General features: G+C 36.0%; 1 protein-coding gene across 4 annotated transcripts in view; it reads right to left on the reverse strand.

Annotated features, from left to right (window-relative positions):
* LOC121371794 (proton-transporting V-type ATPase complex assembly regulator TMEM9-like) overlaps nucleotides 1–15689 on the reverse strand; it is a 47431-nt gene that overhangs the window by 5703 nt on the left and 26039 nt on the right. For 2 of the 4 annotated variants that reach the window (XM_041497944.1, XM_041497942.1), the window contains 3 exons: nucleotides 4451–4554; nucleotides 4169–4259; nucleotides 1127–1258 (listed from right to left, as the gene is read on the reverse strand). In XM_041497944.1, coding sequence (XP_041353878.1) covers nucleotides 1127–1258; nucleotides 4169–4259; nucleotides 4451–4554 — 327 coding nt within the window. Of the gene's footprint in view, nucleotides 1–1126; nucleotides 1259–4168; nucleotides 4260–4450; nucleotides 4555–9402; nucleotides 9586–15689 lie in introns of those variants that run through there. The other 2 variants (XM_041497946.1, XM_041497943.1) reach the window with 2 other exon arrangements.

Below are 15689 nucleotides of genomic sequence, written 5' to 3' on the forward strand. Positions count from 1 at the left end.
CTCCCTATCCCTCCCCAGCTATCCTCCTGTACTCCCTTATATTCGCCAGTCTGAGTGTGCGAACCCCTCCCTCTCCCTCCCCAGCTATCCTCCTGTACTCCCTTATATTCGCCAGTCTGAGTGTGCGAACCCCTCCCTCTCCCTCCCCAGCTATCCTCCTGTACTCCCTTATATTCGCCAGTCTGAGTGTGCGAACCCCTCCCTCTCCCTCCCCAGCTATCCTCCTGTAATCCCTTATAGTCGCCAGTCTGAATGTACGAACCCCTCCCTCTCCCTCCCCAGCTATCCTCCTGTACTCCCTTGTACTTGATGCCAGACTTTGAGACAAGGTCTGGGAAGTGGACTTTATAACACGGGGTCCTGTCACAACAGGAGGATATGGGATATCATATCATATCATATCATATCATATCATACCCCATACCATACCATACCATATATCATACCATATCATACCATATCATATCATATCATATCATATCATATCATATGTGAACACTAAAACAACCTATGGTCAGTGATTAATGTTTCCTACAGATTATTTTAAGAGTTATGAATACATATCTACAGATTTTCTCAAAGTTATTTACAAACACATATGAGTAATTAAATATATATTTATAAAAGATATATGGCTTAAGTTACAAGATTAATACTCTGCAAGGACAAACACACTCACAGACATGCACACACACACACACACAAGCTAAGCAATTAATGATAATATTCACCCAACCACAGTATTAACATGTACAAATAGACAAACAAACAAACATACATATTACACACCTTTCACCAGTGAAAGCAGGCATACTGAAGTTTATTTTTATTTAAGATACCCTGAACCAGCAGTTTTATAGGCTCAATGACCAGTTTGTCAACCTTAACCAGAATCTAACCAGAATCTAACCACAATCTGGCTAACCTCAAACAATCAATCTTAAGTCTAAAATCTTCAAATTGCAGCACAATCAGTGATTATAGATGCTTTGTATAAATGATACAGCAAACAAACTGGGAGTAAGTACAAGCGGAGTAAGTTATGTTAATGTGGTGTATAGAAGGCGAGCCATGTTAGTCATGTTATAAAGGTTAGAAGAAGCTGCCACCAGCCAAAGATTGTTACCATATTCACCTCCTCGTTGGTGTGTTCGGCGTAGTGCGACGGCCGCCACGCGATCAGCGGGTCCAGGCACAGGAGGAACAGCATGTACACAAACAACATGGCCACCACACAGATGATGAACACCACCACAACCTGGAGAAAAACATACGTTCACAGTTAACAGTTTATGAGAATTTCATACAAGTCACAAACACAAAATAAGTCTCTCAAAATTGTGAAGGGTCCGGATAAGCACAGTAACAGAACACTTGCCTCGTGTATGATGTCATGTCTATGGGAAAGTGCAAATTATTCTGGTTTTATTTTCAATCAGTTGATTTGTGTACTTTGCACAGCAATTGTATACTTAATATATGTATATTAATTTATTGGGAATACTATAGACCTTCCCAGCAGGGAATATTGTTTTCTTACTATGGTATTTATTTCTAAACCGATTGGGTTTTTTTAAATTGCACACACAAAAAAGTGGGGTTTTTTTTTATTATTTCCAAAACACTTCTACTTTTCTTTTTCTGTCAAATGTAAAACTGAAATTATTTACAAAACAATGTTCATAGAGGCCGAGAAGGATATACTGTAGTAGATAATGGTATCTGCACAAATAACATTACAAGTTACATGTCAATAATTATAGTCATCATAGAGCATTTTTGATCATATTTACAAATGTATGTTACCATACAGAAATAGGGCTAGCAGACTTTTAACTAAGGCTATTGAATTTTGAAAATCACTGATTCCATGGCTAGAGAGTTTCGAGTAAAATGCTAGAAGCCCTGCATCGACATATATACTAGCCCAACATCTGAGGCTAGTGCTTTTTCAACTTAGGCTAGTTTCAAATGCTAACTTATTAGCCCAATGAGGCTGTTCTTAAAAAAATTAAAACAAACGTTACAGAGCTTAACTACTGAATATTTAACCACCAATAAAGTGTGATCTACCTACCAGTATAATTTTCTCAGTCTAATTTACACAGTAAACAGGGCTTTAATTTGGGCACAACACTATTGTTTTTATCCACTGTCAACTGTCATGCATTTTTTACTTCTCCTATACTAAACTATTTGACAAATTTCTAACCGAACTTTGTGGGAAGCTTTCTTGGCACATTAGCAAAAACGAAGAAAATTAAGCCAATTAAAACAAAAATCATATTATCTACTTTAAATTTGTCTTCAAATATGTAAAGGTCAATAAATTGTTTATCTAATTTTGTGAACTTCATTAATGTTGAGTCCCTATTTGTCCCCATAGTGGGTTTGAAGTTTTCAATTTAGTTACATACAGAAATTATTTTAGAGCATCCAGTTTTGTTTTCAATATTTAATTAGTCGGGAATTTGGACTAGTGGTTTAGTTCACTTTAAAACACAAACACACTAGGTCCTTGTCTTACAATTTTTTGTCAAACACCGAGTATTGTTAAATAATGACTGCCAAATTAGTTTTATGAAGAAAGCAATAATCTTAATTTACTGTTTTCACTAATTCTCAAATGAATGTGTAAAAAAATTCTGCAATAAAAATATAGTTGAAAACATCCATATAAATTTATTTTTCCAAAACATAGTCAGTGATAAAACATACACATAGTTCATCTTTTTGTTCTGTCAACACTTAACAACAAAATATAGTCAGTGATGAAACATACACATAGTTCATCTTTTTGTTCTGTCAACACTTAACAACAGAAGTACAAGCCCTAGACACTAGCTCTATTAATGTTATTGGTAGAGACCATAATTCAATAGTAAAAAATAAGTAATTTGTCTGGCTTAAAGGAAGGGACAATTAAGGCATTTGACCTGGTATGCATATTCAACGATATATAATGCACATTATTGCTTAATATAAACAAGTATAATCGTATAGTTAATTTATAAAACGGTTAAATGTGACGGCTATTATATGTAACGGGCGCAGCCATTTTGTATCATCCCAGTGAATGCGTCCTCTGGCGAGCTGGTGGTTACATAATACCTAATGTGTCACGTCAGGAATTAGTCTTCGAACTGAAGAAACAAAACATACCTGATTTTTGTGGATGCATCGCAATATTCTGTAATAATAGTCATCCCAGTAAGCCAGCAACAATTATATATTATTTTTAATACAAAATAAACCATGTATTATGTTTTGTACATAAATTAACCCACGTCCTGAAATAATAATCAGAGTGTTTTCTTAGTTAATTGGTCTTTTCTTTCCATGGCCTGTACCTGTGGTTCCTGATTAGCAGGTGTATATTTAGACGGTCCCCAGACACTGTGTCTAGACACACTAAAAAGATGTGCCTCTTTTATTAAGATCACAGGGTATTGTGTGTTAACCGCACGGACACCCCTCTAATTGTAATCGATCAGCCGTCAGGCTTTATTACTGTAAGTAATTCTGTAAAACCCTTGATTAAGTAGACTTTCCCATCTAAAATCACAAAACTAACCAATTACGCAGTCCCAAAGAAAAGAAAATTATTACTTGGGTATCTTGAGTGGTTGTTTTTTGCTCGAATGTAGCATACCAATAGGCCTAATAATATGCATTTTTTTCTTTGGATTAAATTTTTTTTTTTTTTACTATAACTCCATTTCATTCTATTGATGCAAATTGAAATATATTTAGTTAAATAGTTTATTATACTATCAAGTCATTTATGTTGTTTTACAAGTCAGGTTGATGAAAACGAAGCACCTTGTCGTAAATTAGAGCGTTTGTTTGCACTGTGCATAGAGGAGATAGACGAAGCTGACGTCACTTCGCCCCAAGCTATACCACCGGATGTCACAAAAATAAAACAAAATGGCTGCCCCCAGGAATAATCATGTTTTTTTTATTAACTCTAAAATTACGCGTTTTTCATTTGTTAAAGTGTAAGTATGTATTGGTGGTCAAGGTATGCATCTTTTCAACACATAAAGCTCTTGTTTGAGTTTACTCTACCTTTAAGGTATTCCTTTTAGGCACTTCTCTACATTTATCACAGATTCTGTCAAAAATCCTGTCCCCAGCCGATGTTTTTTTGTTGTTTACCCCTTACCTTTATAGTAGTTGTATTCCTTCTGTCATATTTGCACTCACACCTGTTGCAAAAATCTGGCGACTCAGGCTTTATAACATATTTACATTTGCTGAAAATAGAAATAACTGTTTGTTGAGAATGTACATATATGTATTTGAATTGTGAATTAATTAAAATACCATAAAATACATAAATGACATACACCAAATTAAAATACATTGTAAAAATGTAATACAAATTACATAAACATGGATCAGACCCAAAGAAACAATCCTAACACGAATGATAAATCAAACAAACCACTGATTATGCTCGATGTCCTTTCCTCCAATATACACCGACCGAGCTGTGGTATTCTTCTCTAGAGAACAAACACATTTACAGCGGAAATCTTCAAAGCTTGCCTGCAACAAGATTCACGAAGTATAGTACCAAGTATTCTCAAGCATGTTGTACTTAGCTAGACAGACTTTCTACAACAATGTGCTTTATATAAAATAGACTAATTTAAAAGACAAAAACAAAGAAAACCGACCACAAAAACCCCAAGATATCAATTGATACACAAATAAGTTTTCTAAATGGTTTTTAACCTTGTCTGCTACAAAATGAACTGTACAATCTATGCTTGAGTTCATTGCATTATCCACTGCATCAAATATATAAGATGATGGTACTTGAAGTAATATATAAGGTGATGATACTTGAAGTAATATATAAGATGATGGTACTTGAAGTAATATATAAGATGATGGTACTTGAAGTAATATATAAGATGATGGTACTTGAAGTAAATAAACACTGTCCACTTCCATCAAGTTCATTCTCGCACTTCTCTACTGAATGCTAGGGTCACTTTTTAAAGAAGAAAATTAGAACTTCCACATAATTTATAAATACTTATAGATACAACTATATGTACAAATGTTAGTGGATGCAGTTTCACCAATTGTGCCTTTGAAATGAATTACATAAAGACAAACTGAGGGTGAAAGAACCCGTACCCATCTTTACTGATTAATAACTTGGAGAATTTTAAAATTAATATTATAATAATATTTTGCACCTGATATTATACGAGTATTACCAATTTGTGGTAAAAATTTCACATATTAAGCTTGTTTTAATAAAATAAAAAAAAGGATGGGGAGCAAATTATACATTGAAATAATTTTCTGGAATACAATGGAAAATTAGTCCTGTAACCTGGCTATCTTATAAGAACTTAAAGACCCAGAATCAACAAGAGGCTGAAGCAAGTGTGTGAACAAGAATTGGGACACACCAATAATCTTTTTAAGGAACCTAACATGTATGTGGTACCAGTAAGTCAAACATGAATTAGCTTTCTGGCATAAACAATATTGATATGCACCATGCACTTTTTATTCTTTCACTACTCGATTTGCAAACTTAAAATTTTGATCACAAAGGGGTAAAACCAATATATGACAGCTTTTCAGGGTCCACCCAACATAATTTATGGTGTGCAGTGTATGGTAGGTATGTAGGTAGTCAGAGATTTTGTCTTCTTCAGAAGTGGTTAGAATATATCTTGTGAAAAGGTCAGATGTCATTTTAAGTGAGTAAATAATCAATACTTTCACAAATGAACAATAAATGCTAATTTACTTGTTTGTTCAATATAGATAGTTGATATTATTTTGTAAACTATAATTTGACTGCCAGTGAAAAATAACCTGGGACTGACTTATGGTCTAGTTTGGATTTCAGTTGGCAGCAAATACTGAAATAGTCTTGATAATATCAGATGTTTGTTAGAATAGACATCACAGCTAAATAAAGAAATATATGCTTTGATATAATAATAAAAATGCACATACATGTTGTATTTTGAAAAATAAATTTGTTCTTCAGTTTCTTGATTTCATTTGGTACCCCTTGAATTATATGACTAGAGCTGGGCAGTATACCATATATATCGTTCGTTATCAGTATCATGTCAATACCGATTTACCATACCAAGCAAATTTCAAAATACTGAAATTTTGGTATCGAAAAATGTTTCATGCAATTTAGTAAAGCACTAACAATATATCTAACGAACGCAAAATGGGTTGGGTATAAATCAGACAAGAGCCTTGTGTCTGGAATTTAATTTTATTTAGATGAAATTAGTGGGTGAGACTTAACTCAGGCATGCATTTAAAGCCGAGTATGTATAACCAAAATACTGCTTCATATCCATGGACGTAGAGCTCTAGGAGTTTTTGTTTACGGGGGGGGGGGGGGGGGGGGGGGCACTGAGTAGTTAATAGTCTAAAACTCCTTAAACAGTTAAGAAGAGAATTTTCTTTAAGTTTCTATGCTTTCCGGATTATTAGCTGGGGGGGGGCAACTACCCCCCCTTGACACACACACACACACACACCCCCCAGCTACGGCCCTGATATCAGTATCGGTATTGTGTCAATACTGAATACTGTACCAATACTGAAGTAAATCACTCCCAAAATACTGATACCGAACCTCAACTTTCAATACCGCCCAGCTCTATATAATCAATAAAAACAACAGGTGCATGTGCAGACATTTTAGCTGGCAAGCAAAGTTTATAGGGGTTGGGGTAGTCATGCTCACCCCAAAAATAAAATTTAACAAAAATTAAATTTACTTGAGCAGTCTGAACCCCTGCAACCCTATCCCCTGTACACCTGAGTAACTGTTTTATAATTTAACATTTTGGCCATTTTGAAGTGCGATAGTACTAATTTTGACAGGGCAGGATGTAGATCTGTGGTACAGCAATCGCCTATCATGTGATGAGTTTTAGGATGATCACCTTCTATATTTCCCCATTCCAATGAGTGCACCACGACAGTCAAGTATCATCAACAGTCATATATCATCCTGCCCATGGGGAAGTGCATCCAAAAGATTCCTTGTTAAAGTTGTTGCTTCATTACCTGATTTGTATTTAATAACTATAAGTAGCTTATGATGTAACACTAAGGTCAATGACAGTCACTTTTTGCACCCTTGTTTTGGCTTCGTACATAGTAAATAAAACATATCCAACGGTAATTTTTGGATATGATATATTTGACAAAAGGTACTTTTTATTTCTTTCATCTTTTGAAACTTAAAATTAATATTTTGTCCAGAATTATGAAAAATAACAAAATATCAACCTGTAAACAACATTGTCCGCTTGTTATAGAAATTTGACAGGGTTAGTAGACCAGTTTTTATTTTAATGTGGCGAAGCATTGTAATAATATAGCTAATTTTGAATTTGAAGGATGTCAGTATTCCAATGACATCACTTTGAATCGCCTTACAATAACCATACACTGGGTACATGACATTTCCGTTTTAAGAATGCTGGAAATATTCCAATGCAAACTTGCTATTGAAATTTTTTTGTTTGAACATTACTAATGCATCTGAATGTTTGAAGAAAATCTTGTGATTAAAAAATTGTACCTTTTACGAAATATGGATTTCAAGTGAAATTACAAATCCATTCTAGTAAAAAAAAGTGAAACACCCTACGATAAACAGGAAAAAGTGTGACGTTTCTAACTGCGTTCAGGCGCATGCATTTGCAAAAAGTATCGTAATGCGCATGTGCAGTTCGTCATTTTCCATTTTTAAGACAACTACATGAAAAAATATATGTTTCTTAATTATGCACAGTTGCTGAACACTTAATTTATTTTTTAAAATTTAAAGGAAAAATTCAATCTGTCAAGCGTTCTGGTCCGGTCCGCGTTTTATCAACACACATAGCTCACACTTGATGTCAATACTGATAGGCATTACGTTCATACCTGCGAATAGTTTGTAAAATATAAAAAAAAATAATGAATTGATTCTAAATTAATAAAATTTATATACTCAAAATTATTTACAACTGTTATGAATGGATTATGAATACTATTCACTACAATAGAGGCACAAAAATGTAGCATACCGTTTGCAGATCGAATATAATAATTGAAAACAAATTCTAACAACAGGGGTCTTAAAAATCGTAAAAATTTAATTCTTTGGCCTTGTTGATCATCTGGCATGTGTGAGGTTATGTGACACACACCGAATGTTAATTCATCTTTCTCCATTTTAAGTCAATTTCTACGAATCATGTGGACCCAATATCGGTAATTTTAAGGAATAAACAAAAACGACTTAGTAAAATTAATCATCATAAATTAAAGGGACACACCCTAGTTACGGCTAGTTGTTAACCATTATGGCATTGTTTTTCGCTATTAAACCCATTTTTTTACAAATAAAATTGCACTTTACTAACAGTTTATTATTTAGAATATACATTTCCATTCACCTGAAGTGTTTTTTGGTAATCCTGGTAATCCTGGTGTTTGTAATACCACAAAATGCATTTTTCGTATTTCTGAAAAACGGACGCACGTTTGAGAAAAAACCGTTGAGCAGACAAGGTCTAATCTATTTTTAGACAGGATATTTCAGTTTCAATGTCACAGACGTTGGTATACCACGTGACCGTTATCATTTTGGTTCGGTTTGTTTTCTCGTGCACGGTTCGCGCAATCAACATCCAATTTGTTGTTGTTTATTTGTGAGATTTTTCTTCACAGTTCGTGAACATTTTCAGTAACAATAAAGTTCAGACAAGTAAGTATAACCAAATAATTTTGCTACGTCCTACGATATCTGGAGAGGGGATACAACAGAACAGGACAGTTGGAACATGTCCAGGAGAGGTGAAAAGAACGCATCCCAAGTTTGTGAAATTTGTCGTGACGTAGGCATTGTTGTGCTTCGAGCGACGTCTACCGGTGACATCAGAATACAAACTTTCAAAATTATTTCAAGCAATTGGGACATAGGGATTCCCATGGTATTTATCGATATAAAACCTGCTTTTTCATTCCATTTGATAAAAACGTGATCTAAGTGTGATACAGGTTTGTAGATTAACCAAATTATAATTTATTTTCGCTGGATGGAACTAGGGTGTGCGGCTTTAATGGTTTTAGGGATTTGTAAAGTTTCGTATTTAGATACTTACTTTTCTCAACTTTATTGTTTATAAAAATGTTCCTGAACTGTGAAGAAAAACCTCATAAATGAACGACATGCCGATGACAACAAAATCGGATGTTGATTGCGCGAACCGTGCACGAGAAAACAAAGTGAACGGAATTTGAAGCATAACGCAGTTACTGAGTTAGGAACGTTGACGATACATAAAATTTCAGTGATAAAAAAGGTAGTCGTGTCACCATTATTTATATTTCACTCACCTCTGCTGAAACTATAAAGAATAATAATAAGCATAAAGAACAAAACGAGGTTAGCTTAAACACACAAGCATCCATTTTGGGGTTCCTAACGTTGGAACATGTCAGTAACTCATAATTATATGACAAATATCCTCGTTCATTAATGCCCCGGAAATCAATACGAAGTATGTCATCCACTCTAAAAAGAATATCCAAAGGGACATAACTCCTAACATATTAATGTGAATGCCACAGATACGGTTACGACAGCTTGTAAATGTAATACTAGGTTACGGCTCCAAAACGGCGGGGTGAGGCGATAAGTCCGTATTGAAAACGTTTTTTTTTTTTATTATTATTTTTTTTTATTCCCCCCTACCTTCTGCAAAAGAATATTGGCATTAATCATTATCATTTTGATGCGCGGTCGGTTTGGGATCGATATTAATCAGTGGACTCATTGAGCTATTTCTCATTCCAGCCACGTGCACCATGACTGGTATATCAAAGGCCGTGGTATGTGCTATCCTGTCTGAGGGATGGTGCATAAAAAAGATCGTTTGCTACTAATGAAAACAATGTAGCAGGTTGTCGCTCTAAGACTATATATATATATATATATATATATATCAAATCAAATCATTTATTTATATATGAATCATATAAACATGGCATGGTATACATTGGACAGCATACATAATTAGAATATAAAATACATAATTAGAATATATATATATGACAAAATTAGCAAGGCAAATTAATAAATCAATGTGCTCCAGTGGTTTCATTGAAGAAAACTAACTTTTATTCAGTTTGACGTCATATTCATGCATTGTCCCAACGAAATGAGATGACTGATGTTGATGCCGGCCCGTAGGAACAATATTTGGAGGGGGGGGGGGGTCACAATATATAACTGGGAGGTTACAGCCTCTGGTGGGGGAGGGAGCACAAGTCATATTTTTTACCTTTATGTATGTAGAGTAGGACAAAAAATAACGTACGTTTGTTCTCAAGTGGAGCCCCCTCCCCCCCCCCCCACCCCACCCCGATTCCTACGGGCCTGTGATGAGCATGAGGATGAAAGTCCGCCGTCGTGTAGGAGTGGCGGAGAGAACGCAAACCGATTAGCAGCTAGACGTCCAGACGCGTGTGTAGGGAGAGGCTTTTGGGAGTCGACCCACCATGTTCAAGCATTTTTTTTTTTCAATACATTTTTCAGAAGAGCATGTCCTGATCCCCCTATAAACTTAGCAGGCCAGAATCTAGACACCTCGCCTCCCCCTACTTCTAAAATTCCCGCATACGCGCCTGACATCCCAAGGCTCTCCAACTTCCGTGAAGATTGGTAGTCATATCAGGCCACAGAGCACAATTAATTTCGCTATATGTTTCTATATAGCCTTAGTGGCTATAACATTTTTGTATGTACCTTTGCCTGCCTGGGGGAAACATACCCTGAAAAGGATAACCTCTGTTGTCCAGCTCTTTCTCCCAGCATATTGGTTTAAACAAACACACATAAAAGTACATAAAAGGCAAACCTAGGCCGTCATTCATCCCGAGGACCGGCCAGACCCCAATACCAGGTTAATTAACAGAAAAGAAAATGAAACTTATAAAAGAACATCCTTAATTAAAAGAGCATTTACTTAACATATTGTTAATAAAATGTAAACAAACATTTATTACGTAAGTAACTAAAACTCATATACTAAAAATAAAGAAAATTATGTACAACACATAATACAATAGAATTGAAAGAACATATTAGAATAGAAACATATATTAAAAATAGACATCATTAGGTGCAGACAGAGCATGAAGTAGGGTCTAGAATATCGACACTGACGTTAAGTCTGCTACCAAAGGCCGTGGTATGTGCTCTCCTGTCTGTGTATATAATTTAAAAGATCCCATGCTACTAAGGGAAAATGTAGCGGGTTTTCTTTCTAAGACTACATGTCAAAATTACCAAACGTTTGACACCAATAGCCGATGATTAATAAATCAATGTTGGCGTCTTGACAGGCCAATAATTTCATAATATATTTTGCCACGTAACTCGTCATTGAGCCTAAGATGGCTTTTCAAATTTCAGTCGGTACTTCATGGTTAAGATAAAAAGCAAGTCTGTTCTTGGCTAAATTAGGCTGGACAACGATCAGTTAAAGGAAGGGGCAATTAAGGGATTTGGCCTGGTATGCATATGCACATTATTGCTTAATATCAACAAGTATAATCGTATAGTTAATTAACAAAACGGTTAAATGTGACGGCTAGTATATATAACTGGCGCAGCCATTTCGTACCATCCCACTGAATACGCCCTCTGGCGAGCCGGTGGTTACGTAATACTTAACGTGTCACGTCAGGAATTAGTCTTAGAACTGAAGAAACAAAACATACCTGATTTTTGCGGATGCATCGTAATGTTCTGTAATAATATCCATCCCAGTAAGCCAGCAATAAGTATATATTATTTTTCAATACAAAATAAACCATCATTGTCAAAGTGTCGAAATAACTGTATTATGTTTTGTACCTACATTAACCCACTTACTGAAATGATAATCGGAGTGTGTTCTTAGTTAATTGGTCTTTTCTCTCCGTGGCCTGTACCTGTGGTTCCTGATTGGCAGGTGTATATTTTGGACGGTCATTAAGTCAAGGTGTCTAGACACACACAAAAATACGTGCACGTTTTATAAAGATCACAGAGTATTGTGGGGTAGCCGCGCGGCCACCCCTAAAATGATAACGGACATTATTAGCCGTCCTTTATTACTGTAAATAATTCAGTGAAGCCCTTGATTAAGTAGACTTTCCCATCGAAAATCACAAAACTGACCAATTACGTAGTCCCAAAGAAAAGAAAAGTATCACTTGGGTATCGTGAGTGGTCGTTTTTCCCCCAATGCACCCTACCAATGGTTTTTTTAAGAGAGAAAAATACTATAACCCCATTTCGTTCTATTAATGCAAATTGAAGTATATTTAGTTAAATAGTTTATTATATTATAAAGTAATTTATGTTGTTTTACAAGTCAGGTTGATAAAAGCGAAGCGTCTTGTCGTAAATGACTGCCTTTGTTTACACTGTGCATACTGGAATTGATCGAAGCTGACGTCACTTCGCCCCAAACTAGAATTCCTGACGCACCGGAAACAAAAGAAAATGGCCGCCCCCAGTTAGCAGGAATAATCACGGTTTTTTTTATTAACTCTAAAATTACGCGTTTTTCATTTCTTAAAGTGTCAGTATGTGTTAGTCGTCCGGGTATGCATCTTTTCAACACATCAGGCTCATATTTGAGTTGACCCTCCCTTTAAATTAGACGACAGCTGTAGTAGTTAAGCAACCGGACTTAAGACGATTAGGTACTGGGCTCGCATCCTATTACCTGTACCCACACAGAGTGAGTTTAATGACTCAATGGGTAGGTATAAGACCACTACACCGATGTCTCTCTCACCAACCACTAACAACTAACCCACTGTCCGGGACAAGCAGCCCAGATAGCTGAGGTGTGTGCCCAGGACAGCGTGTTTGAACCTCAATTGGATATAAACACAAACATGAGTATAAACAAACAAACAAACAAACGTTGTCCATCCATCTGAGCCAGTTTCTGTGACACACTTGCATATTGAGTGTCTTAATCGTGAAGAATCGACTGAACTGCCATATACTACGACACGACTGGCCTGTAAGCAACGTATACAGTCTTTAACATAACAGAGTGTTGCATTTTTAAGGCTGTGACAGTTTTGCAATTAACCGCTAGTTGTGGTTTCCGTAGATAATGGGTGGAGGTGTGTGTGTGTGTGTGTGTGTAGGGGGAGTGGGGGGGGGGGGGCACAACGATCGATGAAGTAACCATGCAATGAAATGCCGTCTAAATAAGTTAGAAGGCATTAAGACGTACGTTTTAATGACCGCCTTCTAACCAATAGACGACAAAATGTAGGCTTATTTGACGCAGTGGGCGCAGTGAACCCAAAGTGGAGTATAGGGCTTCATATATACCAAACAGAAATTGGTCGTCTACTATTTCAAAAGCAAACTATATTTTTACGTTTTGATATATTTAACCCGCAAATCAGTGTTGGATGGACAACACAAAATAAAGTGAAATTCATCTTCAGTCAGGTTACTGTTACAAAGACTACAGATTCTCTGGCCACGTTGTATTTGTTGGTGAAATCCATCTTCAGTCAGTTACAAAGACCACAGATTCTCTGGCCACGTTGTATTTGTTGGTGAAATTCATCTTCAGTCAGTTACAAAGACTACAGATTCTCTGGCCACGTTGTATTTGTTGATGAAATTCATCTTCAGTCAGGTTACTGTTACAAAAACTACAGATTCTCTGGCCACGTTGTAGTTGTTGGTGAAATCCATCTTCAGTCAGGTTACTGTTACAAAGACTACAGATTCTCTGGCCACGTTGTATTTGTTGGTAACGACCAGTTTCTATAAAAAGTAAATGTGCTGAACATCTACATTTACAAATGAAACTTCTAATTCTGTAAAATAAATTTTGTGACAAATAATACTGTAGACAATGATTATCAATTAAAAACTTATAAATGAAACATTTAGAGGAAGCTGAAAATGTTGCATGCATATCTTGCAAATATATATCTTTAAGGCTTGCAGATACATCGGCAATAAATAGACTTTCACTGGTAAAATTCTGACACAACCAAACATACGACTACCAACACTGTCCAACACTTGTGTAGCCCAATTAATACGAGATTCACAATCTTTAAACATTTCTTTGTTATATTCTTTTAATATACAGTTATCATTTTGTGTATGTTTTAACCAGTATTTTAATATTGCTCTATATCTAGATATCTGAAATGGATAACGACCTAATTCATTGTACACCATATGAGTTGTGGTTTTACGATTCACACCAAGTATTTGTTTACAGAATGGAAGATGAACCTTTTCAATATCTGGAGACTTAGTCCACGCAGCCGCAGCGAAAATGGCTAATATTGTAATTACTGTGGTGAAGAACGTTTACGTTGCACGTATGACACCTGGCGTCAGGCCTGCCAAGCTGTAAATATAAAACATTTTGCGGCAATCAGATATCCTTTTAACAGCCATTAGCAAACACCATTTGCATATCATACGTTTAGACAAGAAAACACGGAAACTAAATACACTAATCTATTCTACATGTTTTTCTGCGTTATCTTTTAATTTTTTAAAAATGTATTTGTTTTTAGCATTTTGTATTTAACTCTCTTTTTTTAACACAGATTTGAACTTCAAAGCAATTATAGTCAACTTAGCGTCTCTTACTAAATTCTGCAATTCTGTTGTTTTGTGGCGTTAATGTATCATTCCTGTTTAACAATTTTTTCCGTGTCTGGAATTTTTAATTTATTTTTTATTTTAATTTGTTTCCTTCTAATTCTGTAGTGAGTCAGAAACTCATGACTCACGTGACTGGAAATGCCAGGATGTGTCAATATGACCGCTAGGAACGTAAACACACACTTTATTTAGTTTTTACTGTTTCAAGAGTATAGGAGGAACATGATTATCTGTAAGGGCAGGCCCGTTACTGATAAGGGGAGGGCATGAAGGGTGTCGCCACTCCTAAAAACAATTGCCCCCGTAGAATCTGCTGAAAACTATCATCGTTTGCGTGCCTTAATTGAGTATCCCCCCACCTCCGAAAAGAGAATGGGCCACCCTAAGTGACACCAGCTATACAAAGATGGGGAATGGGGCGCCACCTGAGACCAGAGCCTTACCTAGAAACAAGGCATGGATTATCTAATTATTGTATTTCACATAATTTTTTTTTTTTAAATTTGTGTGTTTAACTACACCACTAGAGCACATTGATTTATTAATCATCGGCTATTGGATGTCAAACATTAGAGAGGAAACCCGCTACCTTTATTCATTAGTAGCAAGGGATCTTTTATATGTACCATCCCACACAGGATAGCACATACCACGGCCTTTGATATACAAGTCGTAGTACACTGTCTGGAACGAGAAATAGCCCAATAGGCCCTCTGACGGGAATCGATCCCAAACCGATCGCGCATGAGACGATCGCGTTACCACTGAGCTACGTCCCGCCCCTTCGCATAATAAAATGATATAAAATAATGTTGTATTAAACAGATGCAGACACGACTCCCGTAAGAAAGCAAAAAACACCACCACCACCACCACCACCAACAACAACAAAACCTTCCCCATACCCACATAAAACCCCAACACAAACAACAACACATACACAAAAAACAAACACTCCCATCAACAC

This window comes from Gigantopelta aegis, chromosome 4, assembly GCF_016097555.1.
Source record: "Gigantopelta aegis isolate Gae_Host chromosome 4, Gae_host_genome, whole genome shotgun sequence".
In the NCBI taxonomy this organism is placed as follows: domain Eukaryota; kingdom Metazoa; phylum Mollusca; class Gastropoda; order Neomphalida; family Peltospiridae; genus Gigantopelta; species Gigantopelta aegis.